This window comes from Mercenaria mercenaria, chromosome 17 (assembly GCF_021730395.1).
Source record: "Mercenaria mercenaria strain notata chromosome 17, MADL_Memer_1, whole genome shotgun sequence".
Lineage (NCBI taxonomy): Eukaryota > Metazoa > Mollusca > Bivalvia > Venerida > Veneridae > Mercenaria > Mercenaria mercenaria.
Genome location: NC_069377.1, coordinates 52,294,038 through 52,315,786, shown reverse-complemented (window position 1 = coordinate 52,315,786; position 21,749 = coordinate 52,294,038). Strand labels below are relative to the sequence as shown.

The window sequence follows — 21,749 nt, the reverse complement described above, 5'->3', positions numbered from 1 at the left end:
ATGAATATTGGTCAGAATGTTCATCTTGATGATATCTAAATCAAATTCGAAACTGGGTCATGTGGGATCAAAAACTAGGTCAGTAGGTCTAAAAATAGAAAAAACCTTGTGACCTCTCTAGAGGCCATATTTCTCAATGGATCTTCATGAAAATTGGTGAGAATGTTCAGCTTGATGATATCTAGGTCAAGTTCGAAACTGGGTCACGTGGGGTTAAAAACTAGGTCAGTAGATCTAAAAATAGAAAAACCTTGTGACCTCTGTAGAGGCCATATTTTTCATGAGATCTTCATGAATATTGGTCAGAATGTTTACCTTGATGATATCTAGGTCAAGTTCGAAACTGGGTGATGTGGGTCAAAAACTAGGTCAGTAGTCTAAAAATAGAAAAACCTTGTGACCACTCTAGAGGCCATATTTCTCAATGGATTTTCATGAAAATTGGTCAGAATGTTCACCTTGATGATATCTAGGTCAAGTTCGAAACTGGGTCACGTGCGTCAAAAACTAGGTCAGTAGGTCTAAAAATAGGAAAACCTTGTGACCTCTCTAGAGGCCATATTTTTCAATGGATTTTCATGAAAATTGGTCAGAATGTTTACCTTGAAGATATCTAGGTCAAGTTTGAAACTGGGTCACGTGGGTTTAAAAACTAGGTCAGTAGATCTAAAAATAGAAAAACCTTGTGACCTCTCTAGAGGCCATATTTTTCATGAGATCTTCATGAATATTGGTCAGAATGTTCATCTTGATGATATCTAAGTCAAATTCGAAACTGGGTCATGTGGGGTCAAAAACTAGGTCAGTAGGTCTAAAAATAGAAAAAACCTTGTGACCTCTCTAGAGGCCATATTTCTCAGTGGATCTTCATGAAAATTGGTGAGAATGTTCAGCTTGATGATATCTAGGTCAGGTTCGTAACTGGGTCATGTGCGGTCAAAAACTTGGTCAGTAGGTCGAAAAATAGAAAAACCTTGTGACCTCTCTAGAGGCCATATTTTTCACGAGATCTTCATGAAAATTGGTGAGAATGTTCACCTTGATGATATCTAGGTCAAGTTTAAAAGTGGGTCACGTGCCTTCAAAAACTAGGTCATTAGGTCAAATAATAGAAAAACCTTGTGACCTCTCTAGAGGCCATATTTTTCAATGGATCTTCATGAAAATTGGTCAGAATTTTTTATCTTGATGATATCTAGGTCACATGTGCTCAAAAACTAGGTCACTATGTCAAATAATAGAAATAACGACGTCATACTCAGTTGAACACTGGGTCATTTGGGGATAGGTGAGCGATTCAGGACCATCATGGTCCTCTTGTTTTTCATCTGCACCACCTGGTCGCTTTCCAAACAAACTACGGTGTTTGTTTGGACGTTAAAGTCATGCTTTTACAAAGTTCTGGAAAATAAATGGTGAATATGATAGCATAATATTATCTCGGATAAAATACCTTTTATGACTGGCTTAGGGTACATGTTTTTACTGTAATGATTGCATCAATGGTAATAATAATCACAGTCTGGCACGCACCTGTGAATTATTATTGCTGTGCGATTGAATTTTAAAGAGTCTACTAGATTGTCATTGTTTTTTACGAAGTAATTCAGAACATTTTTTGTTGAATTTTGGTAAAGTTATGACATAAAAAGCACTTGCTCGATCACTTGAGTATACAGCAAGGTTCACTCGTCCTGTTCTAACTTTAACTCATCAATGCTAGCAGGCAAGTGGAATTTTTACGCCCCTGCATTATAAGTTATCTTTGGGCATGAAAATTCTTGTGATAAAAAGTTTGTAAAATATCTTGAATTTGCACTGTATTATATACTTAAAAAATAAAGTGTGTAACATGGTTCCCACATGTAGGGCTGAAAGTTTTTTTGTAATTGTTTTAAATATATATTATTTAGATAGGGAATTTAAGAAAGACGGTTGTGAAAATTTGATAAATGTAAAGGAAGATGTTGATGAAGTTTGATAGAGATGTAAGGACATAAATGCTGATGAACAGCATGAGATTATTCTACATCTTGTAAGAAGCATTTTAATGGGTGAATATAAGGTAATTGAAATAGCTGGATGCAGTGCAGGATGGAGGTGAATGCTTCAACTGCATTATTTCTTTAGGATCTTGGTGCATTCAAGCTGTCATCTTGATACTTTCTTTCTAAACTTTTGGTTCTTTCCTCCACTTTTTTGTTTTCAAATTAGCCATGTTATTTGTAATCCCTTATAACATAAACCATCGAGTTGTAATTATAACTAAACAGTTCCAGAAAATCTAAATACATTCCTTTTTTCTGATTGATTATATCTTCCTGTTTATCTTTTGATACTTTATGTTGCCAAATTTATTTCTCTTGATCCTTAGCCAGACGTTTTCAGTCTGGAAATGGATTAAATGTAGAAAATTTCCTCCTTGAAAACAAAATGAATACTTGTAGTAGGTATTAATTACAGCAAGTTTTATGCTGTGATGATGAACATGGTAGAGGCAGTATTTCATTTTACAGGTATGCCTTTTAGTTTTAAATATATATTAACATTATAATCAGTGCTACTTTGAACTGTGTAAAGTTAGTAGAAGCTAGTGATCTATCTATGCTATGTTACTCTGTCTTTGCTAGGTGCTGAGCTCTTCACAGGCAGGCCTATAACCATTCCAATGTCTGTACCTATGCCAAGTGGGGTCCCAGCCCCTTCCCCTCAGGATGTCGCATTTGCTAACCAAATGCTGAAAATGCCACCACCACCACCACATCAAAGTAAGTACTGAGATATAAGGCAGTAGAACATTTGTTGCTTTTTGATGAATGTTAAAACTGATAAACTGAATAAATCTGTTCTGTTTTGAAAGAATTTCATTTTGTTAGAACCTAATGAATAGGTCCCTAGGGAATATTTATGATGGATAAAATGTAAACACTGATAAAGATTATAAGCCTACTAATGATTAGTTCTTTAGTTTATTCTACTCCAAATTTGGGCAATATTTGAGTCACACATGTCTGTCTGTATGTTTCATCATCTTTAGTCTGCTCCAAACCTTAAATGCTTTGTACATTTCCATAACACTTGGATCAATATGACATGCAGAGCCCACAACAAAGTCACTAGGTCCATCAAACCATGTAATTATTATCAGTACCAAGCCTAGTCATTGTATGCCAGACTTTTATCAAACATATTTTTATCATCAGTATCAAGTGTAGTTGTGCATGTGCAAAGCACACTCCATTTAATGATTTTTGGTGTTATGGCCCTTTATTTGTTTCAAATATGAATAGAGTTACATTGGAAAAGACCAATAATTTTCTAACATATTTCATATGCTGTTAAGTATAACTAGTTGATGACCCTTAGTGATTACATGATCCCTTGACCTACTGACCTACTTTTTAGCTCGCTTGAGCCAAAGGCTCATGGATTCATTCAGTATTGTAGGAGTTATGGTCCCTGACTTAGGAAAAAATTGTCATTTTAATGTTTTGTCACGCGTATTGTTTTCCCAAAGTTGATCTGTGTCCTTTGTCATGTAGTGGGGGCATCTGTGTCTCATGGACACATTTCTAGTTTGTGCAACTTTGTACATTTACTCCCAGTACAATATACAAATGCAATGTATCACATTTTCAATACCCTGGTTCCTCTGACAATAAGCTGCTGTCTGGGGGTATTCATCACCATTGGTGATAGGTCTTGTTTTAGTTAAATAACACTGATTTTCGCTTAGCATAATTGATTTTATTGTAACTACCATTTTCTGACAAAAACAAATGGAAGTGCATTTATTTTATTTCTAAAAATTGAGCTTAATTTATGTTGCCCATGACTCAAGGAAAACCCATGACTCGACAATGAACCATGTAACAACTCGTTATAACAGTTTTTGTTTGGACAGATTTATCCTCTCTTGCATTTATGCACAAGCTTGTTATAACAGTTTTCATTTGGACAGTTTCATCATCTCTTGCTTTTGTGCACAAGCATGTTATAAGTATATTTGAAAAGGCGGTTGCTGGGGGCAAATGACTTCAATTTTCATTTCTACAACTTTCATTTCTGATATGCTGTAAATAATGAAATTTTATTGATGGCGTTTTTACACCGTATGCTTTAACTGATGATGTTTTTACAGTGGATGTACCCTGTAGACTAGTTGCAGATTTTAAAAAGATAAAGATATTTTATCTACATTTTTTTTTATACGCCTGTTTGAAAAATGGGACGTATTATGGGAACGCCCCTGGTGGGCGGGCGGCGTCCACAGACTTTGTCCGGGGCATATCTTCTTCATGCATGGAGGGATTTTGATGAAACTTGGCACAGTTGTTCACCATCATGAGACGGAGTGTCATGCGCAAGAACTAGGGCTAAGGTCAAGGTCACACTTAGAGGTCAAGGATACAAGAATGAAAACTTTGTCCGGAGCATATCTTCTTTATGCATGGAAGGATTTTGATGTAGCTTGGCACAATTGTTCACCATCATGAGACGGAGTGTCATGCGCAAGAACCAGGTCCCTAGTTCTAAGGTCAAGGTCACACTTAGAGGTCAAAGGATACAAGAATGAAAAATTCAAGAATGACTTTGTCCGGAGCATATCTTCTTCATGCATGGAAGGATTTTGATGTAGCTTGGCACAGTTGTTCACCATCATGAGACTGAGTGTCATGCGCAAGAACCAGGTCCCTAGATTTAAGGTCAAGGTCACACTTAGAGGTCAAGGATACAAGAATGAAAACTTTGTCCGGAGCATTTCTTCTTCATGCATGGAGGGATTTTAATATAACTTGGCACAAATGTTCACAAGCATGAGACGGAGTGTCATGCTCAAGAACCAGGTCCCTAGGTCTAAGGTCAAGGTCACACTTAGAGGCCAAAGGTCAGATACAAGAATGACTTTGTCCGGAGCATTTCTTCTTCATGCAAGGAGGGATTTTGATGTAACTTGGCACAATTGTACACCATCATGAGATGGAGATGCACTGGTCCCTTCTTTTGAATTACTTCCCTTTGTTGTTACTATAAATAGCTTATATTGTAACTTTTTCATTACTAGTCGTAGGGAAAAATCGAGACCACTTTTCTGTAGTACAACATGCATGTTACATCCATTCTGAGGTGTATTTTGAGCTATCTCTACCTGGTAAGGATTTTTGTATGGACTTGCAATTTTTTTTTTTTTTCTCTCTTTAAAGATTAACTTCCCTTAGTTGTTACTATAAATAACTTACATTGTAACTTTTTTATAATTGACCGTAGGGAAAAACCAAGACCACTTTTCTGTGGTACAACATTGATACTTCCAAATTTTGGGTGTATTTTAAGGTATCTCTACCTGGTAAGGATTTTTTTTGTGGACTTAGAAAAATAAAAGAATTACAATAATTTCTAAAAAAAACATTGTAAACAACTACAAAATTAAAATTCCATTTGCAAATACAGGTGCTAGTGTAAAGAAATTTGCTGTGACGGGCGTATATTGTGACATTCTGGCACTCTTGTTTAAACAATCTAATTTCATGCAACACTGTGAAGTGTTGGCAAACAACAACAAAAACAGACAGGAAATTTCTATAAAAAACAATTGGACAAAATTGCCAGTACAGTTGAAATTTTTCTTACTTGCAAACATTTCAAACTCTGTGTTTAAACATGATTTTTACCAGTGCCTCATATTGTGCACATTGATCTTATTTTACAGTACCCGCCCACTTAGCTCAGTAGGTAGAGCGTTTGTCTACGGATCGCTGGGTCGCGAGTTCGATCCTCAGGCGGGGCATATGTGATCCGTGACTATTTGATAAAAGACATTGTGTCTGAAATCATTAGTCTTCCACCTCTGATTCATGTGGGGAAGTTGGCAGTTACTTGCGGAGAACAGATTTGTACTGGCCCGTACAGAATCCAGGAACACTGGTTAGGTTAACTGCCCGCCGTTACATGACTGAAATACTGTTGAAAAACGGCGTTAAACCCAAAACAAACAAACAAACAAACATTTATTTGTTATCAAGAAACTATTTCAGTAGAGGTGCGCGGTATTACCGGTATACCGGTAACGGTGGTACCATCTTCCCGTGGTACGATACCGCGGTACCATCGGGGAATACCGGTATTTTATCAACATTATCCCCACCTCTGTTTATTTTTAATATAGTTTGTCTATGTAGCCTTCCGTAACAGCAATTGACACCATGCATGATTTTCCGATTTATATCTCTGGAATTTCCATGCTACTATTATTAGTTTCCAAAAATAACCACCCAATGGTGCAACTGAACATGTATGATCGACCGCGTGATCCCCAATCAAAACTTCAAAAACCTCCAGATTATTCCGTATAGATGGATGACGTCATGGGCGCACTTGTTTTTACTTTGAGTCTGGTAAATTCGGCGAGTCCCGACTTCTTGTTTAAATGATGATAGTTTAAAATATCCCAGTATGTATTTGCACGTATTAAAAAAGAAATAAATAGTATGGAAAATGTTCAGTCGAAATTTATTTTTTTTTGTTTGAAAACAATCTGATGAAGCCTTCATAAACGTTACTGATTTATCAAACGGGTGCACGAATCGAACTTCAAACAAGCGCGACCTATATACATGTGACCCAGTGCTTCCCTAGAGGCAATATGGCGTCTTCCGATGAATACACGCTGGTAAAAAATACTAAGGGTCATTAATCTAACTAGTCATTAGTCAAGTTAATATTCCAGTGTACTTTTTTTCTTTAATTCTAGTCAAGTAACTAGTCTTCGTTGTTGCTCATAATAAATTAAGTATTTCTGAGAGTTTTTCAATATTTTTATGACCACTGCCATTGCTGTAAGTCTTACGATAAAGATGATGGTATACTGTGGTATATACCGCGGTAATTAGGAAAAAACCGTGGCATACCGCGGTATTTTTTTCAAGGTGGTACCCAGCCCTATATTTCAGTGTTGTTGTTTTTTTTAAATTTCAGCGTAAAATGTGTTTTATCTTGAACATTTCAAAGATTGTTTTAGCCGTAAAACATTTTAGAGAACTGGCTAGCAAGTCACAGATTTCGAATCGAATACACTCAGAAGTAGTGTTTTGCTTCTTTCAGCAATCAGAGCTAGCAAAAATTTGAAAGAGCTCAAATAAGCTGTTCAAATGGTACCAAGAGCAAATTGTCACTAGCTCACCTGAACTTTCAGGGTTCGCACAGCCTTGAAAAGTACTTGAATTTGGAGCTGTTGCATGAAAAGTACTTAAAAATAGTCCTTGAAAGTACTTGAATTTCCACTGGAAAATGAAAAGTACTTAAGAAGTGCTTGAGTTTGCTGGAAAAGTCCTTATTTTCCTTAATCTCAAATCTTTCGAGCAGAATAATCCCATTTTGATCGGAAATGTAGTATAAAATGTGCATGTTGCGTAAAAAAACGCATTGCATACGACATATTAATTGTATTGAGTATGAAACGTTTAAGTTAAGATATTCATGAAGTGTGATTATTATGCGCACCATATTTCGTTGTTTCCAATGTAAAAAACATGGGAAACGGCGACGAAAAACAGCTGTTTTAAATGAAAAATGGTTGTTAATGTATCCGTAGTTGGTGGACCACGAAAACCGGCACAAAGCGATGTGCAAACATTTGAACAAAATAATAGACATTGGCTCATTGATGAGATTTAGCTGAATTCTTTAAGAAAGAAGTACCTAATTTGAAGTGAATGATTAAAAAATTGACTGATGTTGCGAGAAATGAAATTGTATTGTGCATTGATGTCAGATGCTAAGCTGAATTCCTACAAAAAGCTTATAGATCCATTCTCAAATAATTCGATTTAGATAGGTCTACTTGGTTATCTATGCTTTTTTCTAGGCATACTGGTGTTCTGTTGTAAGAATTCTTCCATATGTAGTTGCAATTCCCAACTATATATTGACTTTTTCTTTCATTTGTCGAAGTAGGATAGCCCTTGAAAATTTAAGCTATGTCCATGAAAAGTACTTGAAAATTTTGTCAACTTGGCTGTATGAACCCTGGGTGAGCTATTAGTATAGGCGGATATTCCGGCGTCCAACATCTGTCGTCCTGCGGCAACATTTTTTACTTCTTCTCTGAAACTACTGCTCAGAATTATACCAAATTTGCTCAGTAGCATCCTGGCATGGATCTCTAATATGAAATAAGGCAGCGCCTCAGTCGATCTGATTTCAACTCATCCCATAACATTTGAAAAGATTTACTGTCTAATGACAGCATGGAAGGACACATTTTTTAATTTGATAGTAAATATCTCATTTGGTATATCACATGTTACCGTAGAGGGATTGATCCTGATTTTTGTCACTACACGTAGGATCGATTCCCTATCAGTTTAAAGGTAGATTTTGGAATGAAAACAACACTGCCCATATTGTATTTTATGACATGTAATTTCCACCTCTTGGATAGGTATATTTATTTATATGAACTGTGCTCACTAGGTGCTTTTATTTACAAGTGCACACTACTTGTATATATACCACATACCATATACCCATATTTATACTGATATGAAAGACGTTCATACATGTGATCTCCCGCGCGGGAGGGTCAAAATCCCGACTTTTTCACCTTGCCTCCCGTCTCCCGACCAAAACCATATTTCTCCCGCTTTTCAAAAAATAACAATCAGTATCATGACTGGGTTGATAATTACCGAGGAGTGCCAAACATGTTTACACAGTAAATCAAAGTGTCACCGACTGTTGTGTATTATACATGTTTGACACACATGTAGCTGGAGGAAAGAGTTGTTTTTCACAGGTGAATTATTAATTGTTTGTTTTGATAAGGGATTAGACAAGCAGGGCCTTTTTCTACTGTCTCACGGGGTCGAATATCTGCCCATTCTCAATGCCAATTAAGCTCCATTTTTTACCAATTTGAAGCAAAAAACTCCCAGTCATAAGAAATAATTCCCAACTGAAATGAATTTTGATTATTCAAAGAAAAATTTTGCTCGGTAATAAAATCACATAAATACATGTAACTGTTGGAAAAACCAACCCATTACTATTTTTAGAACAGGAGTGTTATTTCCCCTTACGGAGTTACGCCATTTTCTTCCAATGTTTACCAAGTTAATTTGCTAATAAATCGGACTTATTTCATTGAAAACTGGATGAAAACACACACTCATTTATTTGATAACATCAATCTACATTATTTTGGTAAGGGTAAATACATGTGGATGCATTTCTGTTTTCTATTTTTCATGTCAAAATCATCAGTATTTTTTATACGAAAGTGGGTGGGGTAAGGAATTTACATAATTTATGTGTTGTGTTCAGACCAATTTAGAGCTTCGTTTTTTTTTTAAGTCCTCGAGTAGAATAATGTTAATGCATGTTCACCTTCATTTCAGACCTAAATTGAGACTTTGTTTCTACAAATTTAATCTGTTAAGAAAGTTTTAAAGTTAGAACAAGAGGGAGCTTCTGTAAGATAGCATGCTCGACTTTTCTCAGTGATTGACTCTGAATTAAAGCTTTGCCAGTAAAAGGGGCATAATAGGCAATAGCTTTGTATGTATCAGAGATATTAGACATTATATAAAACTTTAACAAAAAAATGAAATTCAAATCAAGAGTTATGATGATTGTTTCTTCTGGTGTAGTCTTATATACATTATTGTGTGGCCAAAAATGTTGGATTTTGCCTCTAAGTTATGTGTCCGCGCGCTTAATTTATGTCGATAAAAAACCTCCAGTTTTGAGACCCCAACTCCAGCTGAAAAATGGCAAACCTCCAGTTTTGGGATTCTGAACTTATCACATGTATGAAGACGTTGCAGTTCGGACAAGTTATGTGAACGCTTATTAGGCATAAGGAAAAAGCATATTCTTCCAAAAATCCGAAGTCAAGAGGTCTGTGCATGTGTGGGAAATACACATTTTTTAATTCGATAGTATATATCTCATTCGGTATATCGCATGTTACCGTAGAAGGATCAGTCAATCAGTATGATCAATTCCCTATTAAGTTTGTTCAAATGGTTCACCTTGGCCCCTTTTAGGGGCCGCCAGAGCTGAAAATAGAAAAACCTTTAGAAAACTTCTTCTCCTGAACCGCTTGATGGATCTTCATCAAAGTTGGTCAGTAGCATCATTATAAGATCCTATCCCAATTTTGTTCAAAGGGTGGCACTTGGCCCCTTTTTGGGGCTGCTAGAGCCAAAATTAGAAAAATTAAACTTCTCATGAACTGCTTGAAGGATTTCTGTCAAACCTGGTCTGTAGCATCATTATAAGGTCCTCTCCCAATTTTGTTCAAATCGGGGGCATCTGGCCCCTTTCAGTGGCCTCTAGAGCCAAAATTAAAATTACCTTTAAACAACTTCTTCTCATGAAACGCGTGATGTATTTTCATCAAACTTGGCCTGTAGCATCATCATATGGTCCTCTCCCAAAATTAGAAATACCTTTAAATGACGAGTTCAAATGAACCGCAAGAAGGATCTTCATCAGAGAAGTTAAAATACCTTTTAATGACTACTTATCATGAACCAGTCTATAGATCTTCATCAAACCTGGTCTGTAGCATCATTATAAGGTCCTCTCATGAATTTGTTCAGTTTTGGGTGTTTGGCTCCTTTAAGGGTCAGATTGTTAAGGTCCTCTTTAGGTGAGTGACTTAGGCCCATTTGGGCCTTGTTAAATGGGCCTTGTTGTAAAGAACTGGTTACACCAACAGGAAGTGACTACTCAGTGTTACATGTGAAGTAGTCCAAATGCTGTTGATGAAATCTGGTATAATGAGTCATTATGAGATGTGGCAGTTATAGATTTGGCTTATTTTTATTGCTTCTTGTATTGAGAAAAGATCTAGACCATTTACGTTGTGACTTTCCAAGTTTTAGTTTTATTGATTGAGAAAATGTCTACATAGGCGTAATTGCTAAATGGGTATTTTCATGGGAGCATTTTTGGAGGGTGATGTTTTTCAGAACAGATTATTTTTCTTACATGTAACATAACATATCATATCAGTATTTTTTATGCCCCCGAAGGGAGGCATATAGTTTTTGAACCGTCTGTCGGTCTGTCAGTCTGTCCGCAATTTTCGTGTCCGGTCCATATCTTTGTCATCGATGGATGGATTTTCAAATAACTTGGCATGAATGTGTACCACAGTAAGACGACGTGTCGCGCGCAAGACCCAGGTCCGTAGCTCAGAGGTCAAGGTCACACTTAGACGTTAAAGGATAGTGCATTGATGGGCGTGTCCGGTCCATATCTTTGTCATCTATGGATGGATTTTCAAATAACTTGGCATGAATGTGTACCACAGTAAGACGATGTATCGCACGCAAAACCCAGGTCCGTAGCTCAAAGGTCAAGGTCACACTAAGACGTTAAAGGACATTTTTCATGATAGTGCATTGATGGGTGTGTCCGGTCCTTATCTTTGTCATTCATGCATGGATTTTAAAATAACTACGCATGAATGTTTGACACAGTAAGACGACATGTCACGCGCAAGACCCAGCTCCCTGGGTCAAAGGTCCTAAACTCTAACATCGGCCATAACTATTCATTCAAAGTGCCAACGGGGGCATGTGTCATCCTATGGAAACAGCTCTTGTTTATATATATTTTTGATAAACTGAATTACCATATATGGTTTTCATATCATTGAAATAATCTTAAAGGACTGAAAATGAGGTCTCAAGATTTCAAAGTGTATCCTATATTCTCCATATTGATTTCAGTTGCAGAGCAATTTTTCCATGCACCTGGTTATGGTCCACCACCCCCAGTGACCAGCATACAGACAGTATCGCAGTATTAACCTGAAGGATGGATTACTGAAAAGACCTCATTAAGATGTCAACGAATAGAAGATGTTTGGATAGATTTGACTGGAGATTTTGGGGAGTGTTGTGTTTTTAATGTAGCTGTGATATTTATAAACTGTTACTTATTATGAAGAAACTAGTTTTAAGGAGAAACTTATTTATATCATAATATATATCCTATTTTGTCTTAGAAGTTTACATAATATATGGAGAAAGCTTACATTCCATAAGTTTTAAAGTTTTTTTTGAAAAGTATTCTGTTATTGCACTAGGTTAAGTTATATACAGACTATAGAGAGAATAATTAAAATGAACAAGAAGTTATCCTTTTATTTTGAGTACAGAAAATCTTATGCTTTTCATTATTCATGTGTGATTTCTTCTGACGCACCTTTTCTAAATGCAGAAAGACTTTGTGCAGTTGGAATTGTGTTTTACAAATGCCAGCAATATTACCATGACTACCATGTTTCTGTGTTTGCTCACGATTGTCTAAAGAAAAAGAAGGATATTGACTACAAGGTTGTAAATTTTATTTGCTGTTGCTGTTTTTGTTTTTACACTAGATTTTTATTCAGCAGAAATGTCACAAAGAACTAATGTGAAACCTTGGGTTGTAAATTTTGTTTTGTGTAGATTTTTTCTATTCATTTTTTTTTGCAATATCGGTTATTAAACAAGCCTTTGACTCAAGTGGAATACTTGTTCCAAACATTTCTATAAAATGAGACTGGAGTGAACACAAGTTTTGCATCATGTATGGTTGTGTGAGGAAACAACAGCATGAAATGAAATACTTCACAGTAAAAGATGTGAGTTTACTGTTATCATGGAGGAAAATGGAACAGAATTTTTATACAGTATTCTTCATGTTTATGTTTTATGTAGTATTAGATCAGTGTATTTTATTTTTTTTATGTTGTAAGTTGTGCATGTAAACACTCAATGGCAAGGGAGTATGTACTGAGACTAGAAATCGGCTTTTTTTTTTTGTTTTAAGGCACATTTCCCAATAGTTCCCAAAATGTGTCACTGTATAGAGTTAGGTTTGTTTGAACAGCCCAGACCCTATCATGATCAATTTGTCTAAGAAAAACATGAATTATTAGGATTACTAGCTTTAATTGTTGAAATTAAGACCCTGGAAGTGCTACTATTTTATAAAATGAAATATTTTCCACTTCGGTGTGTAAATATGTTGTTACCTTCTCTATGTATGTACAGTTAACAGTTCTGTATTGAGGTGACAACCAGTGATGTACCTCTGTAAGTACCAGTATTTTTAGATTTATGTATAAATATGTAGAGAATAATTCAAACCAGATTGACTAGTAAGTTGCATCAATTTCACAAGTTTAGCTGATGAATCAATTTTCAAAGTAATGGTTTCTATTTTGCCATTGAGTGTAGTAGGATTTCAGATATTTGGTTTATTAGAAAGCCTAGTTCTGTAAGAAAAATAGCACAGAGTGCTTTACATATAGTCCCCCATTTTATTGTTTTCTTTTTTCTATTAAATATGTATTTTGCTTATCAGTTTTAAGCATCTTTTTTGTCATTTGTTGGATCTTATTTACTGTTATTTATGTTGCACGTCATTTTATGCTATTTTACTTTGTACTTTTATTTTTTTGCACAATGAATCTAAATGCAAGAGTTATTTTTCTTTTCTATCTTTGATAGAAAACCTGATTTAAGACTGATTGGATTTACCAACGTTTGTGCCAAAGTAAAGAGTTATGACATAATTTTTACAAACATATTCGGATGTGTATTTTCTCTCGGTCTCTCTGATATAATTTAAGATTTAAAGAGTTTCCCTCTTGTTGAGAGTTGCATGACTTGCATAAATAATTAACATATATGTTAATTATCCAATGGCTTTGAATCCTTTTGAAGTCCTTTGTTATTTTGTGTTAAATAAGCTATGTGCATCATTTAAAGGCAAAATCATGGCTATATAGTAATCATACAGTGTTCGATCAAACCTGTAGCTTAGGAGAATCCAAACTTTGCCATTATTTGTCTCCATATAAAAGTTGGATATACTTCAGATATTTACAGCAGAAATTTTAACAGTGGTCTGAAGAGCCAGCTCATCTTTATTCAGAAGTGTCTTTAGGACAAGTCTTGCTGTATATCTAAGTTACATTTTGTGGCTGTATTTCATGTTTGCTCTAGTTTCAGACATGAGATGTTAATTGTTGTCATAGATAATGGTCATGAATTTTTTGCTGTCCTTTTTAAAGAGATTTCACTCATCATGAGTATGATTGCAAAACGTTATGTCATTTCTCTAAAGAAGTTTGTCCCAGGATTAAGGAAGGGATATAGATGTCATAATATAAGTAGATTTGCTTCATTAAGACATGTACAATTTTTAGGGGTGTGGATGCATTTGCTTGTGTAATTAATTCACATGCATGGATTGTATACAAAATTACTCTATGCAAAACGATTTAGCTTAATTACATGTTTGACTCACGAGTTGGAAAAAATTAAAAAAATTATTTCTAAATCCAAACTCTAGCCAATTCAAGGATTATGATATGTTTATTTCTAGAAAATTTTCTTTTAGAAGAATAACTTGTTTCTTAAAAAGAAAAGTTACACATGACATTGTTGTGTTTTAGAGAAGCTAATAAAGATGGGCACTGCTGGAGGTCAAGAAAAGAACCATGTGTTTTAATGAAGCAAATCTAGGAAAGAACCAGGTAGAACTGGGTACCAAACAGAGAAGCAAGTAGGGAAGGGTACCAGATATTTTACAGAGAAACAAAGTCTAGAAGTTACTAGATGATGTTAGACAAATATGAGATTGTGCTGCAGTTTTTAGCAGCAAAATTTTACACATGTTGTACTTTACTTTTGTTTTACACCATACTCTGCAATAAGGTTTTAAATTGCTCAAGAACATGTAAGAATAATGCTTTATTGAATGTTTTAAGCAGTGTAGATTGCTTAAAGGCTTTCCAGTGTAGGATGTTTAATCATGGTAAATTAAAGAAGTTGATTGTAGAAAATGAAATTTTTAATGGAAAAAGTTAGAACTTTGCAAATTACTTTAATGGTTTTGGTATCATGTAGAGCTAAAATTTTGTCAGTTAATGTAGTGAATATCATGTCTAGTTCTTTCCCTCAATTTTTGTTTCAAAGTTAAATTTAGGAAATACGGAGTGATTGCTTTCCTTTGATTGTGTGTATTTTGGCATTGCCTTTATTGATGTGGCTTTCTTGCTGGACCCCATGTTTAGTTTGTGTATTTAGCCTTAATCAAAAATGTGATTTTGGCTGGTAAGTGGATACAGTCCCCAAAGGACATTCCAAGTCATTTTGATGTTCTTTCGGAAACAGGAAGTTCTACATTTTAAGGGCATTCGCCAATCTGATGATTTATATTTCAATTTGAGAATTGATTTTTAAAAAAATAGGACAGAGCTAGTCAGTTTTTAATTTGATATTCCAAGAGAATTGTTATCCCAATTGCCATACACATTTGTAGGGATGTAGTATGTTTGAATCACTTTGTCTCATTTGTCTATCCATTCTTCCATCCCAAAATATTCAAGACATTCAGTTGTAGACAGTTACTGATGGCAACAAGGTACAAGAGCCAAAACTATCTTAGTTATTTAAACAATTGTCTCCCTTCTTTTACTTTTCACACTTTTGAACATTGAACGTTTAATCCACTGAAGGTAATCTGATGTATCATGATACAATGATCTTCTCACTTTTGTCGGGATAAAAGTTTGCTAGAAATGAAGGGATGTCTGATAGGCTGAATTTTTAAGGAATAAGTTACAGCTTAACTTTTTAAACAAGACTATAACCTTTTCAACAGGCCTTTTAGTTGTTGGGGTATGATTCACCCATAGTGATATCTTTAGACATACTTGTGTGAACAGTTATTATATAATACAGGTTTAATTTAGGGTAGTGTGGGACATTGATTATGTTAGAGCTATCTTAAGTAACTCTTGCCATTTTGATTTTTGCACTTGATTTTATGTAGTATTTTTCTATTGATTAACATTGATATTTTAAATGTGCTTAAAAGGCATCTCCATGTATCTTTGGGTAACTTTTGGGTTGGGATTATTATTTAATGAAGAAAAACAGTTTCCAGAAATGATTTAAATTTTGTTTTCATTTATTGAACTTTGTTTTATTTTATGGAGATGTCTTTCTAGATTTTATTAGATTTTAGTATTAATTCCTTTTTTATACGATTTTAAAGCATGTCATATTAAGAGTAAGGTATTTTCTTTCTTTTTTGTTATTATAAATTGGTGAGGGTTTTTATTATTTCAAATAATGTTTTATTTTTGTGCCATACATTAGGTTGTGAATTGCAGGGAGTTATAACTCAAGATTACAATATTTCCAAGAAAACATGTTAATTATGCATACCCAGGTAGGGGGGAAAACTCCAAAAGACTCAAATAATTTGAGGCCATAATATTTGGTCAAAGGTGTAGAGTTTATTGAAATAATTCCTTATAAAAATGAATCAGTTAATAAAAGTAACCAGTCTCTGCTAAATTATTTTTTAGCAAAATTAAGAGCCAGTCCATCAATGCTCTTACAACTGCACAGTTGAGATCAGTTATGGTACTTCTGTTTGTAAATATGATTTAATAAGCTTTACGTTTTGTCTTAGAATGATAGAAATAATCAGAATCCAAAGAATTCTACAAACTATAACTTGTACCCTCTTTAACTATTTACGAATCATAATATATATCCAAGTAGTTTAGTATTAATCTTGTCTGATAGTAAATGTATTAATCAAAGTTAGTAAATCGCATAGAAAAGTGTAAATCATTTAAATAATCACATGATGTTTGATAGTAAAGGTATTAATCAAAGTTAGTAAATCGCATAGAAAAGTGTAAATCATTTAAATAATCACATGATGTTTGATAGTAAAGGTATTAATCAAAGTTAGTAAATCGCATAGAAAAGTGTAAATCATTTAAATAATCACATGATGTTTGATAGTAAAGGTATTAATCAAAGTTAGTAAATCGCATAGAAAAGTGTAAATCATTTAAATAATCACATGAATCACTTATTAATCACATGGATAATGTTTAATCACATTTAGAATATGAATTATGGTTTACTTTTTTTTCTCTTCGAAAAATGAAATAAAAAAAAAATCACATGTTTATGACAATCATAAAACATAATCGCATTCCTACATAAATATATGACAATCGCATATATATCATAATCACATGATGCTGCTGTACAGTAATAATCATTTTGTTAGAGACTTAGGCAGCCTCCTTACAAGCGCTGAGATTTTAACTGTAATATTTATGTTGACAGAATGCAGTTCATGTTCTTACCCCCTCCCCCCAAGTCGCAAAATGCTAATGGTTGTATACACCAAACTTAGTGGTATAAACTTTTAAGTGATACACTGGTGTCCCCTTTCTTTAAATTAAATTTGAGCTGCTACAAGTTGCCTCTGAAATCCTTTTAATCATTGTTGAGTTTCACTTTTACTCTTGCATGTGTTACAATGCTGATGAAAATTTGACTGCATGTCATTCGTTTTAGTTTACTAAAGTATTAAAGTGTTTATCTTTTTTTTAGAATATAGTGCAGTTTTTAAGTTTTGCTTTTTAGGGCATTGCACTTGCACTAGTTAAGCTGCAAATTCAGAGAATTATTCACACAGAGAGTGTTATAACAGATAAAACAAAAGTACTGGTAAGAAACTTGTTAACATTAAAAGTAAATTTTAATAGGTGTGTTGCTCAAGGTCTGAATGATACAATTTTTTTTTCTTTATGGTGCATATTTTATGGTGCTATTCTGCAATTATTTATTTATTTTATGCATGAAGTTATTAGGGAAAATTATGTGTCGTAAACAAAAATTGATATAAATTTGTGAATTGGAAAACCAAACTTTAACTGAAAATGTAAAGAATCTTAAAACAGTTACAGAAATGATGAAAGTAATATGAACAAAAAGTCTAAAACTTTTTCTAAGAAATCCATTATATTAGCAGTAAAAATCTTAGACTATTCCTGCATGTTTGAATTACTTTTATAGTCTCATACATCAGTTTATATATGAGTTTTTAGTATATTGCATAAGAAGTTCATTATGCATGTTTAACATCTTCCAAATTATTTTACCATTTAGTTTGATGACATAAAATTTGTTAATTTAAACTGCTAGCTAATAGGGAAATGAGTTTTTAAAGACGAGTTAAATTGGAAATTGTCCAGAATTTTAAGTGTTTGAGGTAATTGGAGATTGATTATCATGGGTCCACTTAAACAAGGAAACCATAACACAGTTACCATAGTCCCCTGCAAATATAAATGAATTTGCCTTATGAATTTATCAAATTTATCTTTTCTGATAGATATGGAAACCAAATTTTGTTGTCTCAGTAATTAAAATTACCAACCATTGTAAAATGTGTTTATGCTTTTGAAAGTACATATAGCATTAAAAAAAATTGCACATGCCATTTTTATTGTGTAGTATTATCTATTGCAAGAACACGCATGTCAAATTATGTTGGAAGGTGTTGGACATGCTAACGAATGTTGTGATAAGTTTTATTGCATGTTTTTTTTTTGTCATATACAAAGTATTTTAAAATGTCAGGGATACCTTTTTAAGAGTTATTTCAGCCTTTTTGTGGATTTTTTTTATTTACAGTTGTGAACAACCAAGACAATCGGGTTGTTATTTAGTTATTTAAATTGAGAAATGGCTGCATGCAAATGGTTATTTAGCAAGTGGTGTCTGTGGTCTGCCACTGTAGACTTTGTTTAGATTGATTACTACACCTCATGATAGTTTTGTGGCCCTGAACATGTTTGCCAGAAAAAACAGTGTAAAATAAAATGCAATTAAGTTGAAAAGTAGACTGTTCTAAAGTTTTGAAAGGGGTAGAATCAAGGAGAGGTAATCTGTGTATAATAAGCAGAACCAGGGGGAGATAATCTGTAAGCATTAGTGAATGGAGTTGTAACAATGGCAGTATCAGGGGGAGAAAAAAGCTGTGATAGGAATTTTGAATGTACAAGCTGGTCTTGACCAATGACTACCTGTATAAAAATCGAACTAAAGTTATCATCTGATCTTTAATATATGACAAGTCTGACTAACAATACAGCTCATTTTACAAATGTTTTTATTTACAAAAAAATTGAAAGAGGGACTAACAGACGAAGCATAAATAATAATATTTTACTTATGATTCAAATATAGTGTTGTTAGTGAAAAAACCTTACTACTTACAATTAATGGTAATAAATTAGTAACAGAAGATAAAGAATTGCTTTGCAGTAAATAATAATGTAATAGTGTTTATTTTATACAGGATGGTCGGGTGTGTAGATTTTAGCCATTATACAGCATAGCATATATGATAGTTCCGAGTTAGCTTTTAAGTTACCCATAGTTAAGATTGCAATTTTATAGCTTGTTCTACATGTTCAGTTACAACTTGTTAATGAAGTGAAACTGGAAAGGTTTCATATAACTTCACAATAAAACTGTTGCTCATTCTGTATGTATCTTTTTTATGTTTTGCCACTTGAGTAAATTGTAGAAATGGAAGGGGTGCCTTATAACAACAGCAAGGTACAAAGTAAGACAAGTCCCTATCTTCCTTCCTTTGTGTACACTACTGTCTAAACACTACTGGTGATCATTGATCAACTGTTAGAACTTTTTCTGCTAGTGAGGAGCAAGGTAAAATCTAGGTGCCCTCAATCTGAAGAACAAGTAAAATCCTAAACCCACCATCTGTTTAACACAGACTTATTTTTTGTTTTTGTTGAGGGATTAAGGTCACACTGACACAATTATAGGTCATATAGCGACCTTTCAGTTTTTGGTGGTGGAGGAAGACCCCAATTCTAAGTTAAAAGGGTCATGATTTTGACAAAATAAAAGGTAGAGTTATGTAGGTGTCCTTTAGTCTTCTTAAAATATGTGCATGTTCACTTCATATTGATGATTCATACGAGTTTCATTTCAGTTGGATGGAAACAGTAGAGTACACAATCCACTGATATTGCAATATTTCAAAGAAAAAGAAAATGGCCAACAAAAGTCCCAACAAGATGTGTACGAAGTTTATTTCAGTTAGATCGAAACTGCAGGAGATACACAATGTTCTGATGTAGATAAAATATTCCCAAAGTGGAAAAAATGGCAGTAACTCCAGAAAAATTAATCTGACATGAAAGTCCTGATAATATATGCATGTCCACTTCCTGTTGATGTCTACCATCTAATGAATGGACTGATACTTAAAAGCACTATGCCTCCTGGGTCTCTGACACCAGGACATTAAATAATAGTTTTAACAAAAATGTTCCTTTGGTGATCCTTGATCAAGATTGTTCAAATTATTCTGATTCCACAAAGACATGGCTGCCAGAGGGCACAGTCACCTTTCCACTATAGGTTATGTGTATAGTGGAAACTTTATTCTTGTCAGAAACTGCTGTCTGATTTTAAAGAAGCATCGCCATTTGAACAATTATGTTATATCACAAGCCAAATATCAAGGATCTAGCTTCTGAAAAGATTTTTAAAGTTTGATAGCTGAAAACCTATTTTTAAACATAGTGACCCATATGTTCAATGAACTGGTACCATTTGAACAACTGAAAGAGATCATTTGTGTAAAGTTTTATCAAAATCCATTTGAGGTTTTGGAGGTGTCATTTAAAGAAATTGTTGGAACGCAGACAGACAGATACACACGGGTATGATGGACATAGCATGATCACAATAGCTCCACATGAGCATGAAGCTAATAATTTCCAAACAACTCCTGCACTGTAGGTCTGATTTTGAAATGTTCCTCGGATGAACATCTACCAAATGTTCATATTTAGAGTTGCCTTTTCACCTCTTAACCCCTCCACCCCCCTCCCCCTAAAAACAACAAAAAAATGGCTGCCATAGATTAAAAAAAGAGAAAACTTCAATCATTATATCCATTAACCTTTTTACACTGCTAAATCTTGGTCTGCACTGGTCGCAAAGGCTTTATCAATTGCCGCCAGCAGGCTAAAGGTTAAACCACTGGACTGACTATGCATAATGAGACAGAAATATTACTTGGGCGATGAGTAAATTTGTAAAAACCACTGGACTGACTATGCACAATGTGATAGAAATATTACTTAGGTGATGAGTAAATTTGTAACAAGATTGTCATGATGGCCCAAGATCACTCACCAGAGTTACACTGCTTGCAGTTCTGGAAGATAATTATGCAAGAAAAATGTCTCTGAAATTATTTTCAAAAAGTATATCTTCTTAAAGTGTCAGCAGTTTCTGACAATGAGATATTTTAAGGTTCCACAATATGCATACAGGGAAAATTGACCATGCCCCCTGGTGGCCATGTTTTTAAACAGGTTTTCAAAAAAAAACAACTGGTTATTAGATTGCTCAATGTTGTTGTCCAGGCGGCGTCAACTTTCGGTTACCGCTCAATAACTCTAGTTAGGAGTGACAGATTAAAATGAAACTTGGTATATAGGTAGCTTGCATAGAGACAAAGTTTGGGATTGTAATGAGGTCACTAGGTTCACTGTTGCTAAAAATAGAAAATACAGTTTCTGCTTAATAACCTTAGTTTGCATTGATGTATTGAAATTGAACTTGGCCTATAGGTAGCTTATAGAACAAGAGAGCCAACATGGCCCTAAGTCGATCACCTAAGTAACTTACAATAACAGTGTAAACATGTTTGACCAAGTGACCCAGTTTTTTACACCACATGACCTAGTTTCAAACTGGTCCGAGTTTTCAAGATAAACATTCTGACCAAGTGTCATGATCATGAAGATTGGAGCAAAAAATGTTGCCTCTAGAGTGTAAACAAGATTTTTCTTCAATTTGGCCTAGTGACCTAGT

At 34.3% G+C, this 21,749-nt stretch overlaps 1 protein-coding gene across 7 annotated transcripts in view; it reads left to right on the top strand.

Moving 5' to 3' along the window:
* Positions 1–19,376, top strand: part of LOC123537491 (APOBEC1 complementation factor-like) — a 78,258-nt gene extending 58,882 nt beyond the window's left edge. For 5 of the 7 annotated variants that reach the window (XM_053528168.1, XM_053528167.1, XM_053528166.1 and 2 more), the window contains 2 exons: positions 2,631–2,768; positions 11,742–19,376. In XM_053528168.1, coding sequence (XP_053384143.1) covers positions 2,631–2,768; positions 11,742–11,821 — 218 coding nt within the window. In that variant the 3' untranslated portion in view covers positions 11,822–19,376. The remainder of the gene's footprint in view (positions 1–2,630; positions 2,769–11,741) is intronic. The other 2 variants (XR_008368039.1, XM_053528170.1) reach the window with 2 other exon arrangements.
* Positions 19,377–21,749: the final 2,373 nt, after the last annotated feature.